This window comes from Notamacropus eugenii, chromosome 1 (assembly GCF_028372415.1).
Source record: "Notamacropus eugenii isolate mMacEug1 chromosome 1, mMacEug1.pri_v2, whole genome shotgun sequence".
Taxonomy (NCBI): Eukaryota; Metazoa; Chordata; class Mammalia; order Diprotodontia; family Macropodidae; genus Notamacropus; species Notamacropus eugenii.
This window is the reverse complement of record NC_092872.1, coordinates 47236490-47255430: the sequence shown is the minus strand read 5'-3', so window position 1 is coordinate 47255430 and position 18941 is coordinate 47236490. Positions and strand designations below refer to the sequence as shown.

At 39.9% G+C, this 18941-nt stretch overlaps 1 protein-coding gene across 7 annotated transcripts in view; it reads left to right on the top strand.

Moving 5' to 3' along the window:
* LOC140497984 (phospholipid-transporting ATPase ABCA3-like) overlaps positions 1-18941 on the top strand; it is a 296904-nt gene that overhangs the window by 253117 nt on the left and 24846 nt on the right. For all 7 annotated transcript variants that reach the window (XM_072599356.1, XM_072599345.1, XM_072599336.1 and 4 more), the window contains 4 exons: positions 5013-5283; positions 8208-8412; positions 9052-9271; positions 14010-14168. In XM_072599356.1, coding sequence (XP_072455457.1) covers positions 5013-5283; positions 8208-8412; positions 9052-9271; positions 14010-14168 — 855 coding nt within the window. The remainder of the gene's footprint in view (positions 1-5012; positions 5284-8207; positions 8413-9051; positions 9272-14009; positions 14169-18941) is intronic.

Here is an 18941-nt window from a genome sequence, read left to right as displayed (position 1 = left end):
GCTTCATAAAGAGAAGATAGGACTCACTGAAAAAGACCCTGATGTTGAGAAAGATTGAGGGCAAAAGGAAAAGGGGACACCAGAGGATGAGATGAAGAGATTGTGTCATGGAAACAATGAACATGAACTTGGACAATCTTCAGGAAACACTGGAGGATAGAAGGGCCTGGCATCCTATAACCCACAAAGAGTCAGACACCACTGAACAACTAAACAAGTCCCTGAAGGGGAGACTGGCATGATGGTCCCAAGACCATCAGGCCTAATCTTATGACAGCATCCCCTTAATTTCCACAAAAAGAGCTGCTATAAATAAGTTTGTACGTATAGGTCCTTTCCCTTTTTCTTTGATCCCTGGACACAGACTTGGTAGTGTTACTATCGGATCAAAGGACATGTACAGCTTTATTTCACTTTGGGGATAGTTCCAAATTGTTCTCCAGAATGATTGGACCAGCTCATAACTTGACTAGCAGTGTATTAATGTCCCTATTTTTTTCATATCCCCTCCAGCATTTCTCATTTTCTTTTCTGTCATTTTAGCCAATCTATTTGGTATGTGGTGGTACCTTAAAATTGTTTTAATTTGCATTTCTCTCATTATTACTAATTTAAAGCTTTTTTTATATGACTATTGATAGCTTTGATTTCTTCTTCTGAAAACTACCTGTTCATATCCTTTACCAGTTTATCAATTGATGAATGGCTCTTATTTTTTTTAATTGACTCAGTTCCTTATATATTTGAGAAATTAGGCCTTTCTCATAGAAATTTGCTGTCAAAATCTTTTTCCATTTTCCTGCTTTATTTCTTATTTTGGCTACCTTGGTTTTGTTTGTAGAAAAACTATTTTTTAATTTCATGTAATCAAAAAAAAAAATCTTTTTTCTTCCCATGATCCTCTCTTTCTCTTGCTTGATCATAAAATCTTCCTTTATCCATAGATCTGACAGGTATTTTTTCCATGCTCCCCTAATTTGCCTATAACCCAACTTTTTATGGCTAAACCATGTATTCATTTTTACCTTATTATAGTGTGAGATGTTTTTCTGTGCTTAGTTTCTACCAGACTACTTCCCAGTTTTCCCAGCAGGTTTTGTCAAATAGTGAATTTTTTGCCCCCCAATCTTGACTCTTTGGGTTTCTCAAACGCTAGATTACTATGGTCATTTATTTCTGTATATTATGTACCTAATCTATTCCACTGATCCTTCACTCTATTTCTTAGCCAGTACCAGATTGTTCTGATGAATATTGCTTCATAATACAGTTTGAGGTCTGGTACTGCTGGCCACCTTCCTATAATTTTTTTTCCAATTGATTCCCTTCATATGCTTGAACTTTTCCTCTCCCAGATGAATTTTGTCATGATTTTTTTTCCAGTTCTATAAAGTAATTTTTGGTAGTTTGATTGGTATGGCACTGAGTAAATAAATTAATTTAGCTAGAATTGTTATTTTTGTTATATTAGTTTAGCATACCCATGAGCAATTAATATTTCTCCAGTTGTTTAGATATGTTTTTATTTGTGAAAAGTATTTTGTAATTGTAGTTCCTGGGTTTGTCTTGGCAGATAGACTCCCAAGTATTTTGTATTGTCTGATTTTATTTTACATGGAATTTCTCTTTCTATCTCTTCCTATGGGGCTTTGTTGGTTGTATGTAAAAATACTGATGATTTATGTGGGCTTATTTTATATCCTGCAACTTTGCTAACATTGTTAATTGTTGCAACTAGTTTTTTAGTTGAGTCTCTGGAATTTTCTAAGTATACCATCATGTCATCTTCAAAAAGTGATAGTTTATTTCCTCATTGCCTTTTCTAATTCCTTCAATTTCTTTTTCTTATTGCTATAGCTAGCATTTCTCATTTCTAGTACAGTATTGAGTAATAGTGGTGATAATGAACATTGTTGCTTCACCTAGATCTTATTGAGAAGGCTTCTAGCTTTACAGATAATGCTTGCGGATGTTTTTAGTTAGATACTACTTATAATTTTAAAGAAAGCTCCATTTATTCCTTTGCTTTCTAGTGTTTTTAATAGGAATGGACCAGTTTTAATTTTTAAGGAATTATTTTCTTCAATGAACTTTTGTGCCTCTTTTTTCCATTTGGCCAATTCTGATTTTTAAGGAGTTATTTTCTTTAGTATTTTGTGTCTCTTTACCAAACTTAATTCTCTTTTCATAATTTTCTTGCATTACCCTCATTTCTTTTTCTACTTTTCCACTATTTTTCTTATTTGATTTTTAAAATTTTTTTTGCTCTTTTTTTAAAATATCTTTTCTAGGAATTCTTAATGGTTTTATGTCAAATCTTCATTTTTATCTGAGGCTTTGCTTGTAGATATTTTCATGTCCTTGTCTCCTTCTGAGTTTGTGTCTAGAGCTTCTCTGTCACCATAGTAGTTTTTATGGAAAGGTTCTTTTGATTGTTGTTGGCTCATTTTTCCAGCCTGTTTCTTTGAATTTGAATTTTATGTCAGAGATGATCTCTGCTTGGGAGATGGTGTCGTTGTCCCAAGCTTCAGACTTTTTTTTTACCCTGCTGTTTTCACAGTTTGTTCTTAAGGTTGGTAAGTTTTCAATACTTCCATGGTGGTGTGATCCTAGGAGAGTTGTAGTCATTGCTCTCATGTTCTGCATTCTGGTCCTTACCCAGGAAGGGCCCCTGCTTCCTTGCTATGACAAGCATTAGTGCTCCCCTCTGCCCTAGTCCTATGACCAGGACCCCTGCTCCCTTGTGATCAACCACAAGCGTTCCTCTCTGCCATGGAATTGTGACCCAGAACTGGATATGGAAAATGGAGTTCCCAAGCACACCTAGTCCTGTGCACAGTGCCCACACATAGGTCATCCCCTGTAATCTCTTTCTGACCAATTGTCTAGTTCCCCTACTTTCTCTGGATGGTGAGAGCTTCTGAAACTGTTGCCACTGCTGTAGACTTCAAGGCCCATAGCTGGTCTTCCTGTTGCATATCCTCTAGGCCAACCCCCACCCCAAATCTCTGCTTTCATCCTCTTTTTGGCTATTTTGTTGACTATGTTGCTCCACAATTCAATCTGACACACTATCTGAAGCTGTTTGGAGGGGAAGTTTGGGAGGGTTTGACTGGAATTCTCCCTCTACTCCTCCATCTTGATTCTCACTCCAGGCAGGTTTTTTGAAGGTGATTTTCTACTGTGGACCAGATTATTATAACTGTACAGTTAACTGAAAGCTATAGCGAATATAAGACCCCACAGTACTTAATGAGTGTCCATTTTTAAAAAAAATCCATCCTTTAAAAAAACAGTCCAGGCATGGTGGCACATGCCTATAATTCCAACAACCAGGGAGGCTGAGGATAGTGGATCTCTTTAGCTCAAGGGTTCTGAACTAGAATGGGTTATGCTTATTGGGTGTCCACACTAAGTTCATCATGAATATGGTAAACCCCCAGGATATGGGAGGCCAGGGTACAGCAGGAGAAAGAGAGGATCAGTTGCCTAAGGAGGAATGAAATGGCTCAGGTTGGAAACACAATAAGTCAGAGTTCCTGCACTGATTAGTCAGTAGTAGAATCACATCCATGAGTAGCCTGGACGTCTAACTTGGGAAAGATATGAAGAACTGGTATTTAAAACACATACACACACACATATACAGAGCAAAACTTTACAAGTACACAAATAGAGATTAAGTTGAAAGAAGAAATCAGAAAGGTACATAGAGGGAATAAGCTGTTATTCTTAAAATGTTTTTCTTTTCTTTATCAAAATAAGTAACATATGGGAAATAGAGAAAAAAGGCTGTACAACCAAAAATAAGTAATTAGACTTAAATGCAGACTTCCTCTAGTTTGTAAATCTGTCTTAAGATTTGAGTGACAGAAATTGTGCTATCCAAAATTCTTTCCTATGTCTGTAGGTTATCATGCCATTGGTTCCTAATAGATACTCTAGGTTATTGATCCACATACTATGCTAATTCACATGCTTTTTGTATTATTGTTTGTGATTTGAAGTCCCAGAGCATGATGGAAAGAACACTAGACTGGGAATCAGGAAAATATTATTCTGACTCTGCATCTAATTTGCCATATGACCTTGAGGAGACACTTTTCCTGACTAGACTTCAGTTTACTCATTTTGCAATATGATAGTATTAGGTTAGGTCATCTCTAGGGCTCCTTCCAAGTCTTGCATTCATAATCATAAGTAGGGCAAAGTGACTGGGGCCCTACCATTTAGTGCCACTATTTGGGGGCCATCCTTCCCCCTTACAATAATCTTCCTCCTGATACTTCTGTACCTTGTTGTTTGCCCATTGCCTTGTGTAGCTCCAGGGCCAACAGACTCATGGTTCAGTGGCTATGGTATCCCCTCTCTTCTCATACCTAATACTACCTCCATCCCTCAACTGTTTTCTACATTTGGGAATTAGAGGGTCAGTCATCAGCTGCCATAGATCTGTAGACCAAACTCCCTCAGGAATGAATCTTTCCCTCTCCTAGCATGATTGTACCCATCCTTGATTTCTAAGTCATTTCTTTCATAAAAGATGCCTTTTACATTTCTCCCACTCACAGAGATGAGGCCTGGGGTCTCAATGTTCCCTGACAGGGGGCAACATCTCTGCTTTCACAGAGTCCTGTGTCCAGAGTACATCTTTTTGGCCCAAGTTCTCTCCACCTTCCCCCTCTCCCATATTTTCACTGAATGTCATTATTCCTAATTACATCTCTCCTAACATTCTGTGGTTTACGTCCCCAGATAATGTCTGAAGACTAAACAGATAGTAGTTTCGTAATCTTGGAGAGTTTATATTCTCTTTTTCTGAGACTCAATGTCATATAAAGGTTTTGGACTAAAATATATTCCCTGTCTGACAATTTGCGGTTCTATGACTTGTGTTTTTAATTTTCTTTCTGTTGTCCTCATGTCATGAGGTTTGGTTTCATGCTAGGCATATAGAAAGAGTTCAGTCAGTACCCACTGACTGACATTCTAATGTTGCTTCTCATTCCTAGAGCCTGTCGAAGATTTCCTGATGTTGAAGGCAGAAGAGGAATCTGATACTTTCGATGAAACTTTTCTTATGGCAATGTCCTTTCAAGACCAAGGGGATCAAACAGTTGTCACTGCTCTATTCAATAACCAGGCTTATCATGCTGCTCCCATGGCCTTGTCAATGGTGGAAAATATTCTCTACAAGTTGTTTTGTGGCTCCATGGCTTCCATCACAGTCACCAACAAACCTGACAATCCAGATGTTTTTGCAGCTTATGAAAGGCTCTTTCAGTATGTGTAACTTCCATTCTTATGAAATTAAAACAATATATGTATGTAGCAGTCCTCTACCTGTTTATTCAGTTTAGATGTTATGATCTTGAAGGCAACCTGAATTAGTGGATAGTGATGGAATTGGAATTAGGAAGACTTGGGTTCAAATCTTGCCTCTACTACTTACTAGCTTATGTCAGTCAACAAGCATTTATCAAGTGCCTACTGTGTTCTAGCCACTATGCTAAGCACTGGTGATACAAAGAATGGCAAAAGATAGTCTCTGCTCCCAAGATGCTCACAGTCTAATGGAGAAGACAACATGCAAACAGCTATGGATAGACAAGCTATAGACAGAATAAATTGGAGACAATCAATAGAGGGAAGGCACAGGAATTAAAGGGAATTGGGAAGGACTTCCTGCAGAAGTTGAGATTTTAGCTGGAATATGAAAGAAGTCAGGGAAACTAAGAGGCACTGATGAGGAGAGAAAATATTCCAGGCATGGGAGACAGCAAGGGGAAATGCCCAGAGCTGAGAGATGGTGCATGAGGAACAGCACGGAGACGAGGGTTACTGGATCACAGAGTACATGGACAGGAATCAATTGTAAAAAAATTTTAAAACTGGAAAGGTGGGGGAGCAGATTATGAAGGGCTTTGGATGCCAAAAAGAAGATTCTATATTTGATTCTGGAGGTGATATGGAGCCATTAGAGTTTATTGAGTAGGGTGTTGATATGATCAGACTTGCAAAGATACAGTAAGAGCAGTATTGTTTTAAGAACAATTTTGAGTAAATAAGTCACTTTGACTATTACGAACTCAAATTAACTACAAAGGGCATATGAAGTAAGATTCTGTCTGCATCCAGATAAATAGAAGTATGTATAGAATGATTACATATATATATAAACATGTACATACACACATGCATGTGTACACACATACATAAATGCAATCATGCATATATACATATTTGTATCTAATAGTAGCCATCTTTGGGAGAGAGGGAAGAAAAAAGGAAAAAGAAATTTACATGATAATTTTATTATATATTTAAAAGGAATAGCAGGTTGTTTATAATAGATTTGCAAATTCATGTGCAATCATCTTTTTTCTTATACTATGTTATGGAGATTATTGTTTTATTCCATAAATTTAAAATAAAATAAATAAAAATTTAAAAAAATTTTGACAGCTGAAGAAAAGGATGGACTGAAATGGGAAGAGACTTGTGACAGGGAGCCCAACCAGAAGGCTACTGCAGTATAATTCAGATGTGAGGTGATGAGATCCTGCACCAGGGTGACTGTGGTGTCCAAGGAGAGGAAGTGGGGTGAGGGGGCAAAAAGGAGTGTTACAAAAGTAAAATAGACAGAACTTGGCAGCAGATTGGATAATGAGAATAAGAGAGACTTAGAGGTAGAGGATGACACCTAGGTTGTAAGCCTGGGTAACTAGGACAATGGTGGTACCCTCAACAGTAATAGGAAAATTAGGAAGGACTTGGAAGGGGGAATAACATAAATATCTTGATCTATAGTTAGCTATTATATATAATGCTGTGGGTTTGCAAAGTACTTTCCAAATATTTCTCATTTTATCTATCCCAACCTTTGAGTTAGGTGCTATTATTATCCCCACTTCACAGAGGAAAAAATTGAGACAGAAGCTAAGTGAGTTGCCCAATTAGAATCTGAAACTGGATTTAGACTCGGATCTTCCTGATTCTGGGTCCAGCATACTATCTATTGCAACACCTAGTTTTGGGTATATTGAATTTAAGGTATCTACAGGACATCCAATTTGAGATGCAAATTAGTAGCTGGAGATGCAAATCTGGAGCTTAAGAAAGAGGTTATGGTTGGATCAAGAGTCATCAGCATAAAGATAATTGAATCCATGGGAGCTGATGAGATCATCAAGTGAATATAATTTATGTAGCAACATGCAATCAAGTGAAATAATATAGGGGAAGAAGTCCCAGGACAGAGTCCTGGGGGGATGCTCACAGTTAATGAGAGTGACTTGGATGAAAATTCAGCCAAGGAAACTTAGAAAGAACAGACAGCTAGGAAAGCAAAGAAAGACCTGGTGGCATGAAAATCTAAATAGAAAAGAATACCAAGGAGAAGAGGATGGTTGACCTGAATTCAAATCTGGTCTCAAATAATTACTAGGTGTTTGACCCTGGGCAAGTCATTTAACTTCTCCTTGCCTCAATTTCCTCAATTGTAAAATGAGTATCATAACAGCACCTACCTCGAAGGGTGGTAAGAATCAAATGAGATAATATTTGTAAAATATGTAGCACAGTGCCTGTCACACAGTAGATGTTTATTCCCTTCACCCTTCCCTTACGAAAGGCTTCAGAAAGGTCGAGAAGGATTAGGACTGAAGAAAAAGCCAGCAGGGTTGCCAATTAAGAGAAATTTTCTCTTTCAAAGTTTGGCAATTTTGAGGAGCACTTAAATTATGATGTCAGACTCTAGACTAGAGGATTAAGATGAGAATGAGAGGAAAGGAAGTGGAGGCATCAGTTATCTACTTTTCAAGAAGTTTAGAAACAAGTCATTTGGGATGATAGTGAGGATGGATGGATAAAGTGAGGGATTTTGAGGATGGAGGTGACATGGACATGTTTGTAGACCAAGAAGCAACCATTAGATGGGGAGAGGTTGGAAATAAGTAAGAGGGGAGATGATAAAGGGGGCAGTCTGCTGGAGAAGATGGGATGAAATGGGACTCATGACCATGGACTTCAACTGTCTGAACCTTTAGCAACTCCCTACGACTTACCTACTAAATCACAGAGAGCATACAGGGGCTCCCACACAAACAAAATCCAGTACCTGGAAATATTGACTCTTGAAGGTAGTCACTGACAATGACTGATCTTTTACTGATCTCTTTTTTTTTCTCATGTCCTGTCTCTCATAGGGGCCCTAAGGGACATTTTCTTTCCATTTCTGTGATTTTTGGAATGTCATTCATAGTCAGTTCATTTGCCATTCTGGCAATCAGTGATCGAGTCTTAAGGTCAAAGCATATCCAGTTTATCAGTGGAATCTCTCCAGCTCATTACTGGCTCTCTTTCCTGTTGTGGGATTTAATTCTCATCTTTTTTAACAGTTTGCTACTACTGGTAAGTGATGGATAGTGTATATATTGAGGTCCATTCTACTGCATATCACAGAAACTTTCCCTCTGGACAACACTGCCCAGTACCTGAATCTAACCAGGAAAATCAAATTGACTGCTTTGGCTCCTGCCAGTTGGGAAACACAATTTAGACGTTTCTAGATCACCTGCCCTCAACTGAAGAATGTTAATTTCCCTGGGACTTAGAGAAACATTGATGGCCCTCTTTAGACTGAGTTCCCTATATATTTGGCCCCTAAAATCTTGCCCCAAATATTTGGAGACTTGATATAACTGGGCATATCTGCACTGATCAAAGCATCCCCTCTGTAACTCTCTTAGATTACCAATTAGAAGAGGAAACTATTCCAACTAGAAAAAAAAAAGCAAAGACAGTAAGAGAATGTTGCCCACTGGGGATTTCTTGACTGCTAAGGAAATGAGGTTATCTCTCACCTTCATTATAAAGTGCCAAGATGTTCACAAAGAGCGGAATCAAACTGATTTCTAAGGAGTTGCAAATTTTGTTTTTAGAGTAGGGACTAGTTCATTCCCCTCTAGTGTTCAGAATTGATTTCTTAATACTTTACTAATTTTTTTCTTCCTTTCCTTCTCTCCCTTTGAAACTGTGTTCATACCCAAGTTCTTATTGAAAGTCAGGGATGAAAAAGCTTACATCCATAAAGGTCACCCTGAAGCTACCATACTGATGCTAATGCTACATGGCTGGTCTGCCATCCCATGCATGTACCTGTTGAGCTTCTTCTTTTCCAGTTCTGCTTCTGGATGCACTAAACTCATCATTCTGAACGTCATTACAGGCATTGTTCCATTCATCTTTATCAACGTCATAGAGCAAACTGGTAAGGACATTGATCCTCAGGACCTCATTCCACCAACATAGACTGAGCCATTCTGGTGAATCAGAGTGAGGGGAGGAGAAGCCTATTTATGGAGTGGTTAGAACCAGTAAGTGAACAAGTAGGAATGTACTCAAGGATAGGGATCTCTCTAAGAATTGAACAAGAACTTCCATCCTACATGAAGATGATTGACTAATTTGATTAATTTGTCTTTGACACTCAACATAAACGGCCATTTGCCTGTTTAAATCTCCCAAACCACCTACCAATCAATCAGTATTTATTAAGTGCCTACTATGTGTCAGGCACTGTAATCACAACTGCAAATGCAAAAGAAAAGGGTGCGGGGGGACAAAAGCCGATCTCTATCCTCAAAGAATTTGAGATCTGATGGGGGAGACAATGTACAAACAATTACTTACAAATAGGCTATGTACAAGATAAATAGGAAATTTAACAAAGGGAAGGAAGTAGAATTAAGAGGGGTTGGGAAAAGATTCCAGTAGGAAGTGATATTTTAATTGGGACTTAAAGGAAGCCAGAGAATTCAGGAGGCAGAGATGAGGAGAGAGTATGTTCCAAGCGTAGAGTATAACCAGAGCCAAAAGATGGAGTCTCTTGTTTGTGGAACAGCCAGGAGGCCAGTGTCACTGGATTGAAGAGTATTTGTTGGGGAGTAAGTAGAAGACTAGAAAGCTAGGAGGAGGCTGGATTATGAAGGGCTTTGAATGGCAAGCGGATCATTTTGTGTTTGATCCTGGCGAGGTGATGGAGTTTATTGAGTAGGGGGATCAGATGTGCACTTTAGGAAAATCACTTTAGTGGTTGATAGGGCATGGATTGGAGCAGGCAGACCCACTAGCAGTCTATTATAATGGTCTAGGTATCAAGTGATGAGGGCCTGCACCAGAGTGGTGGCAGTGTTGGAGGAGAGGAGGGGGCGTGTTTAAGAGATGGTACAGAGGTGAAGTCGACAGGTCTTGACAACAACTTGGATGGGGGTGGGGGAAGGGAGGCATAGTGTATGAAAGATAGTAAGAAATCCCAGATGACTCCTAGGTACCAAATACTTATACATATATGTAATAATGGAGAACTGCCAGAGAGGCTAAAAGTCATTTGGATATAATAAGAAACCTCTAGAGAGACTAGTGTAAAATAATAGAGTATCCAAGCATCATCTTCCCTCTAAGCCTGCCTTCTTTTGGGCTTCCTTATTTCTGTTATTACCATATTCCCAGTTACCCAGGCTAAAAAACTTAGTCACCCCAGACTCTTCCTATCCCTTGACCTCCTGCTCAACTAGGGGCAAAGATCATGTTTTATTTCTCTTTTAATCCCACTCAACCCCAGCATCTAGTACAGTGCCATAAACATAGGAAGCCCTTAGGAAATGTTCACTGAGTAAGTATTAAAGGATCCTCACCTCCCATACCACCTCCCATACCTCCCATACTCCCATGTATTAGAGTCTTCAGCTCAGGCAATAATACTCAAAGACATGTACATAGGAAAAAATAATTGCTGATTTCTGGTACAGACAGTTAACACTGAAGGAGCCCAGAGAAAAGAGAAGACTTTAGCTACCTTGGGTACTTAGGAGTAAGGTGAGATTTGTTCTGGGACTCACAAAATGAATAGAATTTTGACAGGCAGGAAGGAGAAGGCAAATATTTCCAAGTAGCATCAAGATACTTTGCTTACCCAGGAAAAGGGTGTAAGGAGGCAGATTTGCTCTGCCTTAAGCATGCCGATTGTAGAGTGGCCTTCCCTCCAAGGGAATACTGAATTACCCAAGAAAGAGGGGTCCATACTAGCTTGGTTATTAATAGTTTGGGTTTATTATGGCTACTGGGTTGGGAGGAGATTACTCACAAGAGGCTGTCATGCTGGGTGGCAGCAAGACAAAGTAATATGGTGTATCCCCACACCAGCCCCAGGCCAGGTATCATATAGAAACAGAACAAAGAAGACAGTGCCAGGAATGGCCCACGGTCATGTGCAAATTCTCCCATGGGGCAGTTGGAGCTTCTTTTGCTGTGTACATCTGCTCAGTGTAATTTACATTCTTTGTGTAGTCAGGCTGTGGCTACTGTCATATGTAGGGATGACTTGAAAAGAGACCTAAGATATGGGTTGTGGTTAGTGTGAGCAAGTTGTTGATGTGATTGATACAAAAGTGTTGCAAGGATGTCATCATTGTGTCTTCATGGATCTGTTTGTCAGTGTGATGCTACCATGAAATTTAAATAACAGATCCTAGCATTGTGGGTATGTGAAAGTATCTTCACCATGTTATTAGCATTTTTGCCAGTATGGTACCTACAGGGTTTGTGTCAAAGAGGGAGAGTGTGATCGGTGGAGAACCTGGAGGGTTGCAAGTTCTAGATTTGGATAATTAAATCTTCTTGGACAAGAAGGTGAAACTATGACCACAAGATGATCCCTGAATAACTTTAAGAGGCTTTTGACTCCAGATACAGATGCCTAGATAGCTCGGGAACATGGAAAAAGGGAGAAAAAGATAGGCTAGTATGGTTCTTCATGGTATTGGAACCCCCAGAGTAGGGTATAAGTTGAATTTGGATCAAGACAAGCAACTGAAGCTTGATTCCCATGGCATATATTAGCATTGTACAGATTGTATAGATGTGATTGACAGTTCTGATTCTCTGTAATCCCTTCAGAGTGGAGAGAGGAGAAGTGAGGTATGGGACATATGATGGAATGAGATTGATTAAATTTTAGTGTTTGTGAGTGAGTGTGCACATTCCTATACTCTCCCAAGGACATAGCAAAATGGTTTGTGTAAGGGAATGATGGGAGACAAGGTTGGAGGTCTTTGGAGATTAGGGTAAGAAGTTAAGGCTTTTCCTTTTAAAATATGGAAATCCATTAAAGGTTTTAATGCAAGAGAATGATGTGATGGAAGTAATGTTTTAATCCTAGAGATTAATTGGCAGTGTGGTGTAATGTAAAGAGTCAGCCTCAGGGTCAGGAAGAACTAAGTTCAGATCTTCTGACACATACTATTTGTGTAACTCTGGGCAAGTCACTTAATCTCTGGTGTGCCAGGCAACCCTTTAAGGAAGGAAGAAGACAAACATTAATTAAGTACCAAGGAGATAAGCATTCATTAAGTGCCTACTATGTGTCAGACAATGTGCTAAGTGCTTAACAAATATTATCTCATTTGATCTTCATGACAAACCTGAGAGGTAGTTTTACAATTGAGGAAACTGAAGCAGGCAGAGTTAAGTTGCTCGCCCAAGGTCACACAGCTAGTAAGGCCAAATTTGAACTTAGGTCTTCCTGACTTCTGGCAGCAATGTGGTAAAGGGGATAGAGTGTCAGGGCTGAAGTCAGGAAGATTCATCTTCGTAAGTTCAAATCTGGCTTTAGACACTTACTACTAGCTCTATGACCTTAGGCAAGTCACTTAAACCTGTTTGCCTCAATTTCCTCATTTGTTAAATGAGCTGGAGAAGGACATAGCAAACTTCTTCAAGCATCTTTGCCAAGAAAACCCCAAATGGGGTCATAAAGAGATGGACATGACTGAAAATTACTGAACACACTTCCTGATTCCAGAAACAGTGGTCTATCCACTTATTTCACCTCCTACTTTCTCTTTAAGACCTCTCTCAAAAACATGAAGTTTACTCTCATCACATTCCACTAAAGGAAGGAATAAAATGCACACTCATTTTGGTATGAAAGCCTATCTTACAATACAGGAAGGTGGGGGACAAGGGGATAAACAGGGTGGGGGGGACGATGGAAGGGAGGGCATGGGGAGGAGGGTACAATTTGAGGTCGACACTCATGGGGAGGGTCAGGATCAAAAGAGAGAATAGAAGTAATTGGAGACAGGATAGGATGGAGGGAAATATAGTTAGTCTTATACAACATGTCTATTATGGAAGTCATTTGCAAAACTACACAGATTTGGCCTATATTGAATTGCTTGCCTTCCAAAGGGAGGGGGTGGGGAGGGGGGGAGGAAAAGAAGTTGGAACTCTAAGTTTTAGGAATAACTGTCAAGTACTGTTCTTGCCGCTAGGAAATAAGAAATACAGGTAAAGGAGTATAGAAAGTTATTTGGCCCAACAGGACAGAGGAGAGGATGGAGACAAGGGCAGAGATGAATGATGGAGGAGAGAGCAGAGTGGTGAAGGGGGCAATTGGAATGTTCGGTGTTTTGGGGTGGGGGGAGGGGACAAGGGGGGAGAAAATTTAGAGCCCAAAAATTCTGTGAAAATGAATGTTAAAAGTGAAATAAATAAATTAAAAAAAAAGAAAGAAAGAAAATGAAGGACAAAAAAAAAAAAGACCTCTCTCTCATCAAGAGTTTCCAATACCAATGAAGTTACAAGTATAGCTAAAAAAACACCTTCAGGGTGCATTGTATGAGAGAGAGTCTCAGATGTGAGGCAATGAGGGAAGATTTGGGGCAGGGACAATGGAGGAAGGGTAGTATAGGTGCCAAGGGAGGCAAAGATATTAGGGGCACTGTTCATGAAAAATTAAAAGGAACTGATACATAATTAGAAAAGGAGATGACAGGGAAGGGGATGGAGAATCAAAGATGACTCAAAGAGTTTCTTCTGGAGCAGTGGTGGGGAACATGGGAAAGTAAGAGTACCATGGACAGAAAAAGGAAAATTGCACGGGGAAACTAGCTAGGAGGAGATGAGGAATACACATTATTGATTAATCTTTTTCTTTCTCATCACAGAACTATCTCTTCCAAAGCTTAACCAAACTTTGGATGTTATATTCCATTTACTACCAAATTATGACCTAGCAATGGCCTTCTCCAATATGTATTATAACTATGAAATCAAATACTTGTGTCAACTTTTGGAAATTCCAAAGGAAAAGTGCAAAAAAATTGGTAAGTATCTGCCTACCACCCACCTACCTTCAATTTCTGCAAACAATCCTTTCCCTGCTTTCCATCATTGGGAGCAAAGGTGCAGGGGTGGGTGGATGCATGGTACTCTCCTCTGCCGCAAAGGAAAACAGCTTGAGAATCATCAGGGGATACTGTCATGTCCTAAATCATACCCCATAATGGAGGAGAATCAGAAAGTTCTTGGAAAAGACTCAAGGTAAAAAAAATGCAAGCAACTAACTGACTGATGACTTGTAGACTGAGATTTCTAAGAAGTAAGGAGCTAAATCCTGTCTAGAAGGATCCCTAGGGCAGCACAGAGTATTCTGGAGCAGTAATGCCTCACCAATGCCCTCAGTGCCTGAAAAAGTTAATGAGGGCAGAATACATTTCCTGCTGTGAACATCTTAGAAGACTAAGAGGAAGAGGAAAGGATAGGAATATTCCTAGGCCTTTGCTCTCCAGGATGCCTGGATAGGAACTCTGTGGTGCATTGAACTTGCTCTAGAGGGACTGGGAAACCCTCCTTTGCAATATTGACAGTGATGTTAGTATGAAGCTCCATATACTGTGGAAAATATGCGGCTCAGATTTAGAGATTCCTGCAAACAGTAAAGCAGAAAGCTAGGAAGGTAACGATGTGAAAGAAGGCATTGGCTAAGGCGTCAATCTGTACCCTCCCTGTACCCTCCTCAAGATGGCCACGTTGAGTCTGCTGCACAGTAAAATTACAAGACAGGTCCAGACGAGCCAATTCTGGAGGGGAGCGGACCAGTCTGCTTAGGTCCATCAAATATTCAGTTTGCTTTTCTGGAGAGACTGGGAAGGTGCAAAGAGCAGATACACAAGTCATTGCAACAAAGTCTACAAAACATCCAGATGCCATTGCTGCGTAATTTTGTGATAATTAGTGTGTTGCTAGACATTATTTTCCCACCCTACCAGAGTAGGAGAACAAATAAAACTAATGTCCAACCCCTTTCTAGGAAATTAGAAGGTGAAAAACAGGCATTTGCACTTGTTTGCAGGGGTAGCGAATCAATCAAATTACTTCTGCCTCACTTAAACTTAGTAACAAAATATTCCACCCTCATACCTTAACCTGGTGAGAATAGGCCTCAATCAGTCACAGGCTTTAGAGTAAATGAGATCTTTGATCAAATGGAATTGCAGGAGAAGAAACTTGTGATTGACTGAGGGTACTTGGCAACGCTTTTTGAAACCTGTATAAAATGAGGAAGCTAGGTTGGGACCAAGAGATTCAAGCAAGCAAGCAAAAGAGTATATTCCAGCTAAACTGATGAAAAGAAATTAATTTGGGGGATGGGGAACTAGCAGAAACCTAAGCCTCAGTCTCAGTCTGGGTCTCCTCTCCCCCACCTAGATGGGGACCTCATAAACTTCAGAGGCTCAGAAGATTGTGGATTTCCCAAACTCCCATTAGTAGCCTCCCAACTTCTCCTAGCAGTACAGTGGGCTGAAGCAGTGTCTGCATCAGGAGCTAAGAAAAGCCTGGATATGATTTGGAAAAGCAGATTCACAGCCCTATAAGGAGCCTATCAAAACTTCTTGAGCAGCCCACAAAGGGAGAAAAGACCTAGAACAGCAATGAGGAGCTATGACTCTTCTTGCCCCACCCCACCCCTGCCTTGTCATATGGATTTTCTAATCTTGAGGCCTCTTTAACCCTAGATTCCGTAGTGAGAGACTATGTCACAGACTTTTGGGGGGATGTTTTACAATAGCTGTATTATTTTACCAGCATAGTGAATGCTCCTTTCTAAAAGCTAATTGTCTGACTAATTTGTAATCAACTAATAATATTGGGGAAAATGTGCCAGAATGAGGTCTCAAGCCAACAGCATCAGAAAGATACCCCTAATCCCTCAGGGGTACCCCCAGAAGCTTCAGGAGACAATATAACTAGTCTGACTTTAAAAACCCTACTTGCCAGAGAGAATAGGAATTGGTATAAGGGCCCCTTGGTCTATAGCTAGCCTTGTGTGAATTGGCATGAGGAACTCCCCCAACCCTCAGAGTCTGTGAACATTATATATGGAAGACTTCTCAGGGATAAATATTGATCTCTCTGAATTTATGGGTACTCCTCAAGAGATTCTTTACCTGGGACTTTGTTAATTGGGTACCCTAGTTTGGGTTTCATTTGAGGAAAATTTAACATTTTTTCCTCTCTTTTTAGATTATAATTACAGTTTTCCCAATTTGTTTCCTTAAAAGTCAGTTCTTTTGAAATAACCTTTGCTTATTTGAATGCTTATGTACTGATATGGGTTGCATTACTTCAACTCCCTATGAGTATTGCATCAGAAGCATAGGATTTGTAATCTTAAAGTGCTGATAAATATTCATATTTTCATTATTTTTAAACATTCCTAGTTTAAACTTGCCCTAGTGAAATCCTTAAGGACTCCAGGTTCATAGGAGCCAGTTTTGCCTACCGGTCTTAAATCTTGAGTAATTGACCCTAAGTGCCTGATCTCTTGGGTGCCATGCTCTTGTTTAAGAACTTAACTGTTTCTGTTGTCTTTAGTTTCTGAGATCATTTATTATTGGGTGAGTTTGAAATTCTGTTTGGGTTGTCCTTATACTATCAGCAATCCACTTGGAAATGTGGGGTACTCTTTTGTATAGGGAGTCAGCACCTTTTCCTGGAACTATAGGAGGATCACCTATAGACTAGGGAATTTTGGAGAAATTTTGGATTCCCTTATATATTTCAAAGATCCTTGGAGAAAATTTGGGTTGTCCTATGTTGTTACAAATATGTAGAGGAATTTGACAACAGTAAACCTAGTCCTGAGTGTAGGTGCAGAGCAGGATGTGAAGTACTCCTGGGACTCAGAACCATTTTGTAAGCACCAAGCCATATTGGTTTGGTTTCTCAATCTGAGGGTAAGGTGGTGACTTCTAGTCAACCTCCTCCCTGTGGGGAGAGGTCTATGTGCTCTGGGATCTCCCTCTGAGACAAGAAATGTGATTCTTTTTCTTTTTAAATTGGTCATTGATTAAACCTAGCCTATGTATGAGGCCAGAGGAGAAGGGACCCTTTTAGTGGGAAAGGGAGAAGGTAAGAGTTTTAGTATAGCATTTGATATCTTAATGAGCCCCAAATAGAGGGGCCCCTAGGAAAAGGAGAAGGGGAGAATTCCAGCCCTCCATCCCCATCCAGTGGACAAATGTTGCTACACAGGCACCAAGCCACTTCTGAAGGGTGAGGGGGTAAACTTCCAGCTGACCCTAGTTCCCTTCATTCCTGTGTAAAGAACCCCACACACTCGGGAGATTCTGGAAGGAACTTGGGCTTCTTTCTAAGAAGGGAAATTTGATCTCCTTGTCCTTTTCCCTATCCTTTCTTTATTGTTTTACAAACAACAAGGTAGGTATTAACCTATTAGACCCTTGTAAAATTATATTTGTTTGTTAAATTGTATCATCATTTATCTGGAAGGATGGGAAAGTCTTAATGATCAGATTTGATTAGGAACTGGCACAGAAGCTTTTTTTTAAGACTCTCATATAAGGCACTGAGGAAAGCATTCAGATAGGACATGTAGAACCTCGCTAAGGCACTAAAGCACTATTGAGGATTGAAGTCTAGGAATGTCACCAAACACATTCAGTTCATTTTGCGGAGTATGGCAAATATAATATTAGAACTGGAGAAAACAGAGTGCAAAGGTAGAAACTGGCTGATTGAATACATTGAGTCACCCTACCCCACTTTAAGTAATAAAATGCTACATCTTGATACCTTAACTAGATAAGGACTTTCAATTATCAGTCATTCATTCTTGGGCGTTAGATTGAGTGAAAGTCCTTGAAATGGAGTGATATTGCGTAGGAAGAGTGTTTGGATTGGCTAAGGAAACTTGATCATGCTCTGTAGGGCCTATCTAAAAAGAGACTGGAGAGACGAGAATGTGCCAGCTAAAACACCCCCTCCTCTGTCCCTCCACCTCCAAAGGAACTGATTGGGGCTTGGGAGAGAGAAGCAGAGCCATAGCCTTTGGAACTGATCTCCGCCCTCACTGTGATCACTGTGATTGGTCTGGAGGACTTTAAATCTTCCCATCACCATCCTATCAGCATCGCCCAGGGCCACTGGAAGTAGGGTCCCCAGGATCTGTTTAGGGACTAGCCATAGACTGGGCACAGATTCAAGGCTTTACAAAGAACCCAGTAGAAAAGCCCCATCATACCTAAGGGGAACATCTTGAGGACTCCAGTGAAAGGATTTCCAGAAGCTATGAGTTCCTTCTGTGCCATATGCCCTCTGTTGTTTGAGCTCAGTTTCCCCAAGACTCTATGTATCCTGTTGAAAGAGTGTGTTGTGAACTTTGAGAGAGGTGTTATTTGTACTTAACTATACCAATTATACCGAAGTAGCAAATGCCCCTTTCTAAAGGCAAATTAAGTCTGACTAATTGATAATCAGGCCATAATCATTAAGGAAAGCACTTTGGTGGGCAATCATGAGCTATAGAATTAAAGAGACACCCCCCAATCCCTCAGGGGTAGCACCCTGACAGCCTTGAAGGGACATGGTAGCCATGCTCTGGAGACTCAGTTCATCCATAGAAGTGAGAGCGTAGTTATTTGGTATAGATGGTTTAAGAATCTAAAGGGGTGAGTGGCTTTTTCAGGGGTGATTTGTATGTATAACTGGGGAAGGAAGTCCAAGAATAATTGCTGGATGAAAGAACAAAAAGAGTTTGAAAAACTCAGCTATAGTTTATTATCTCCACATTTGAG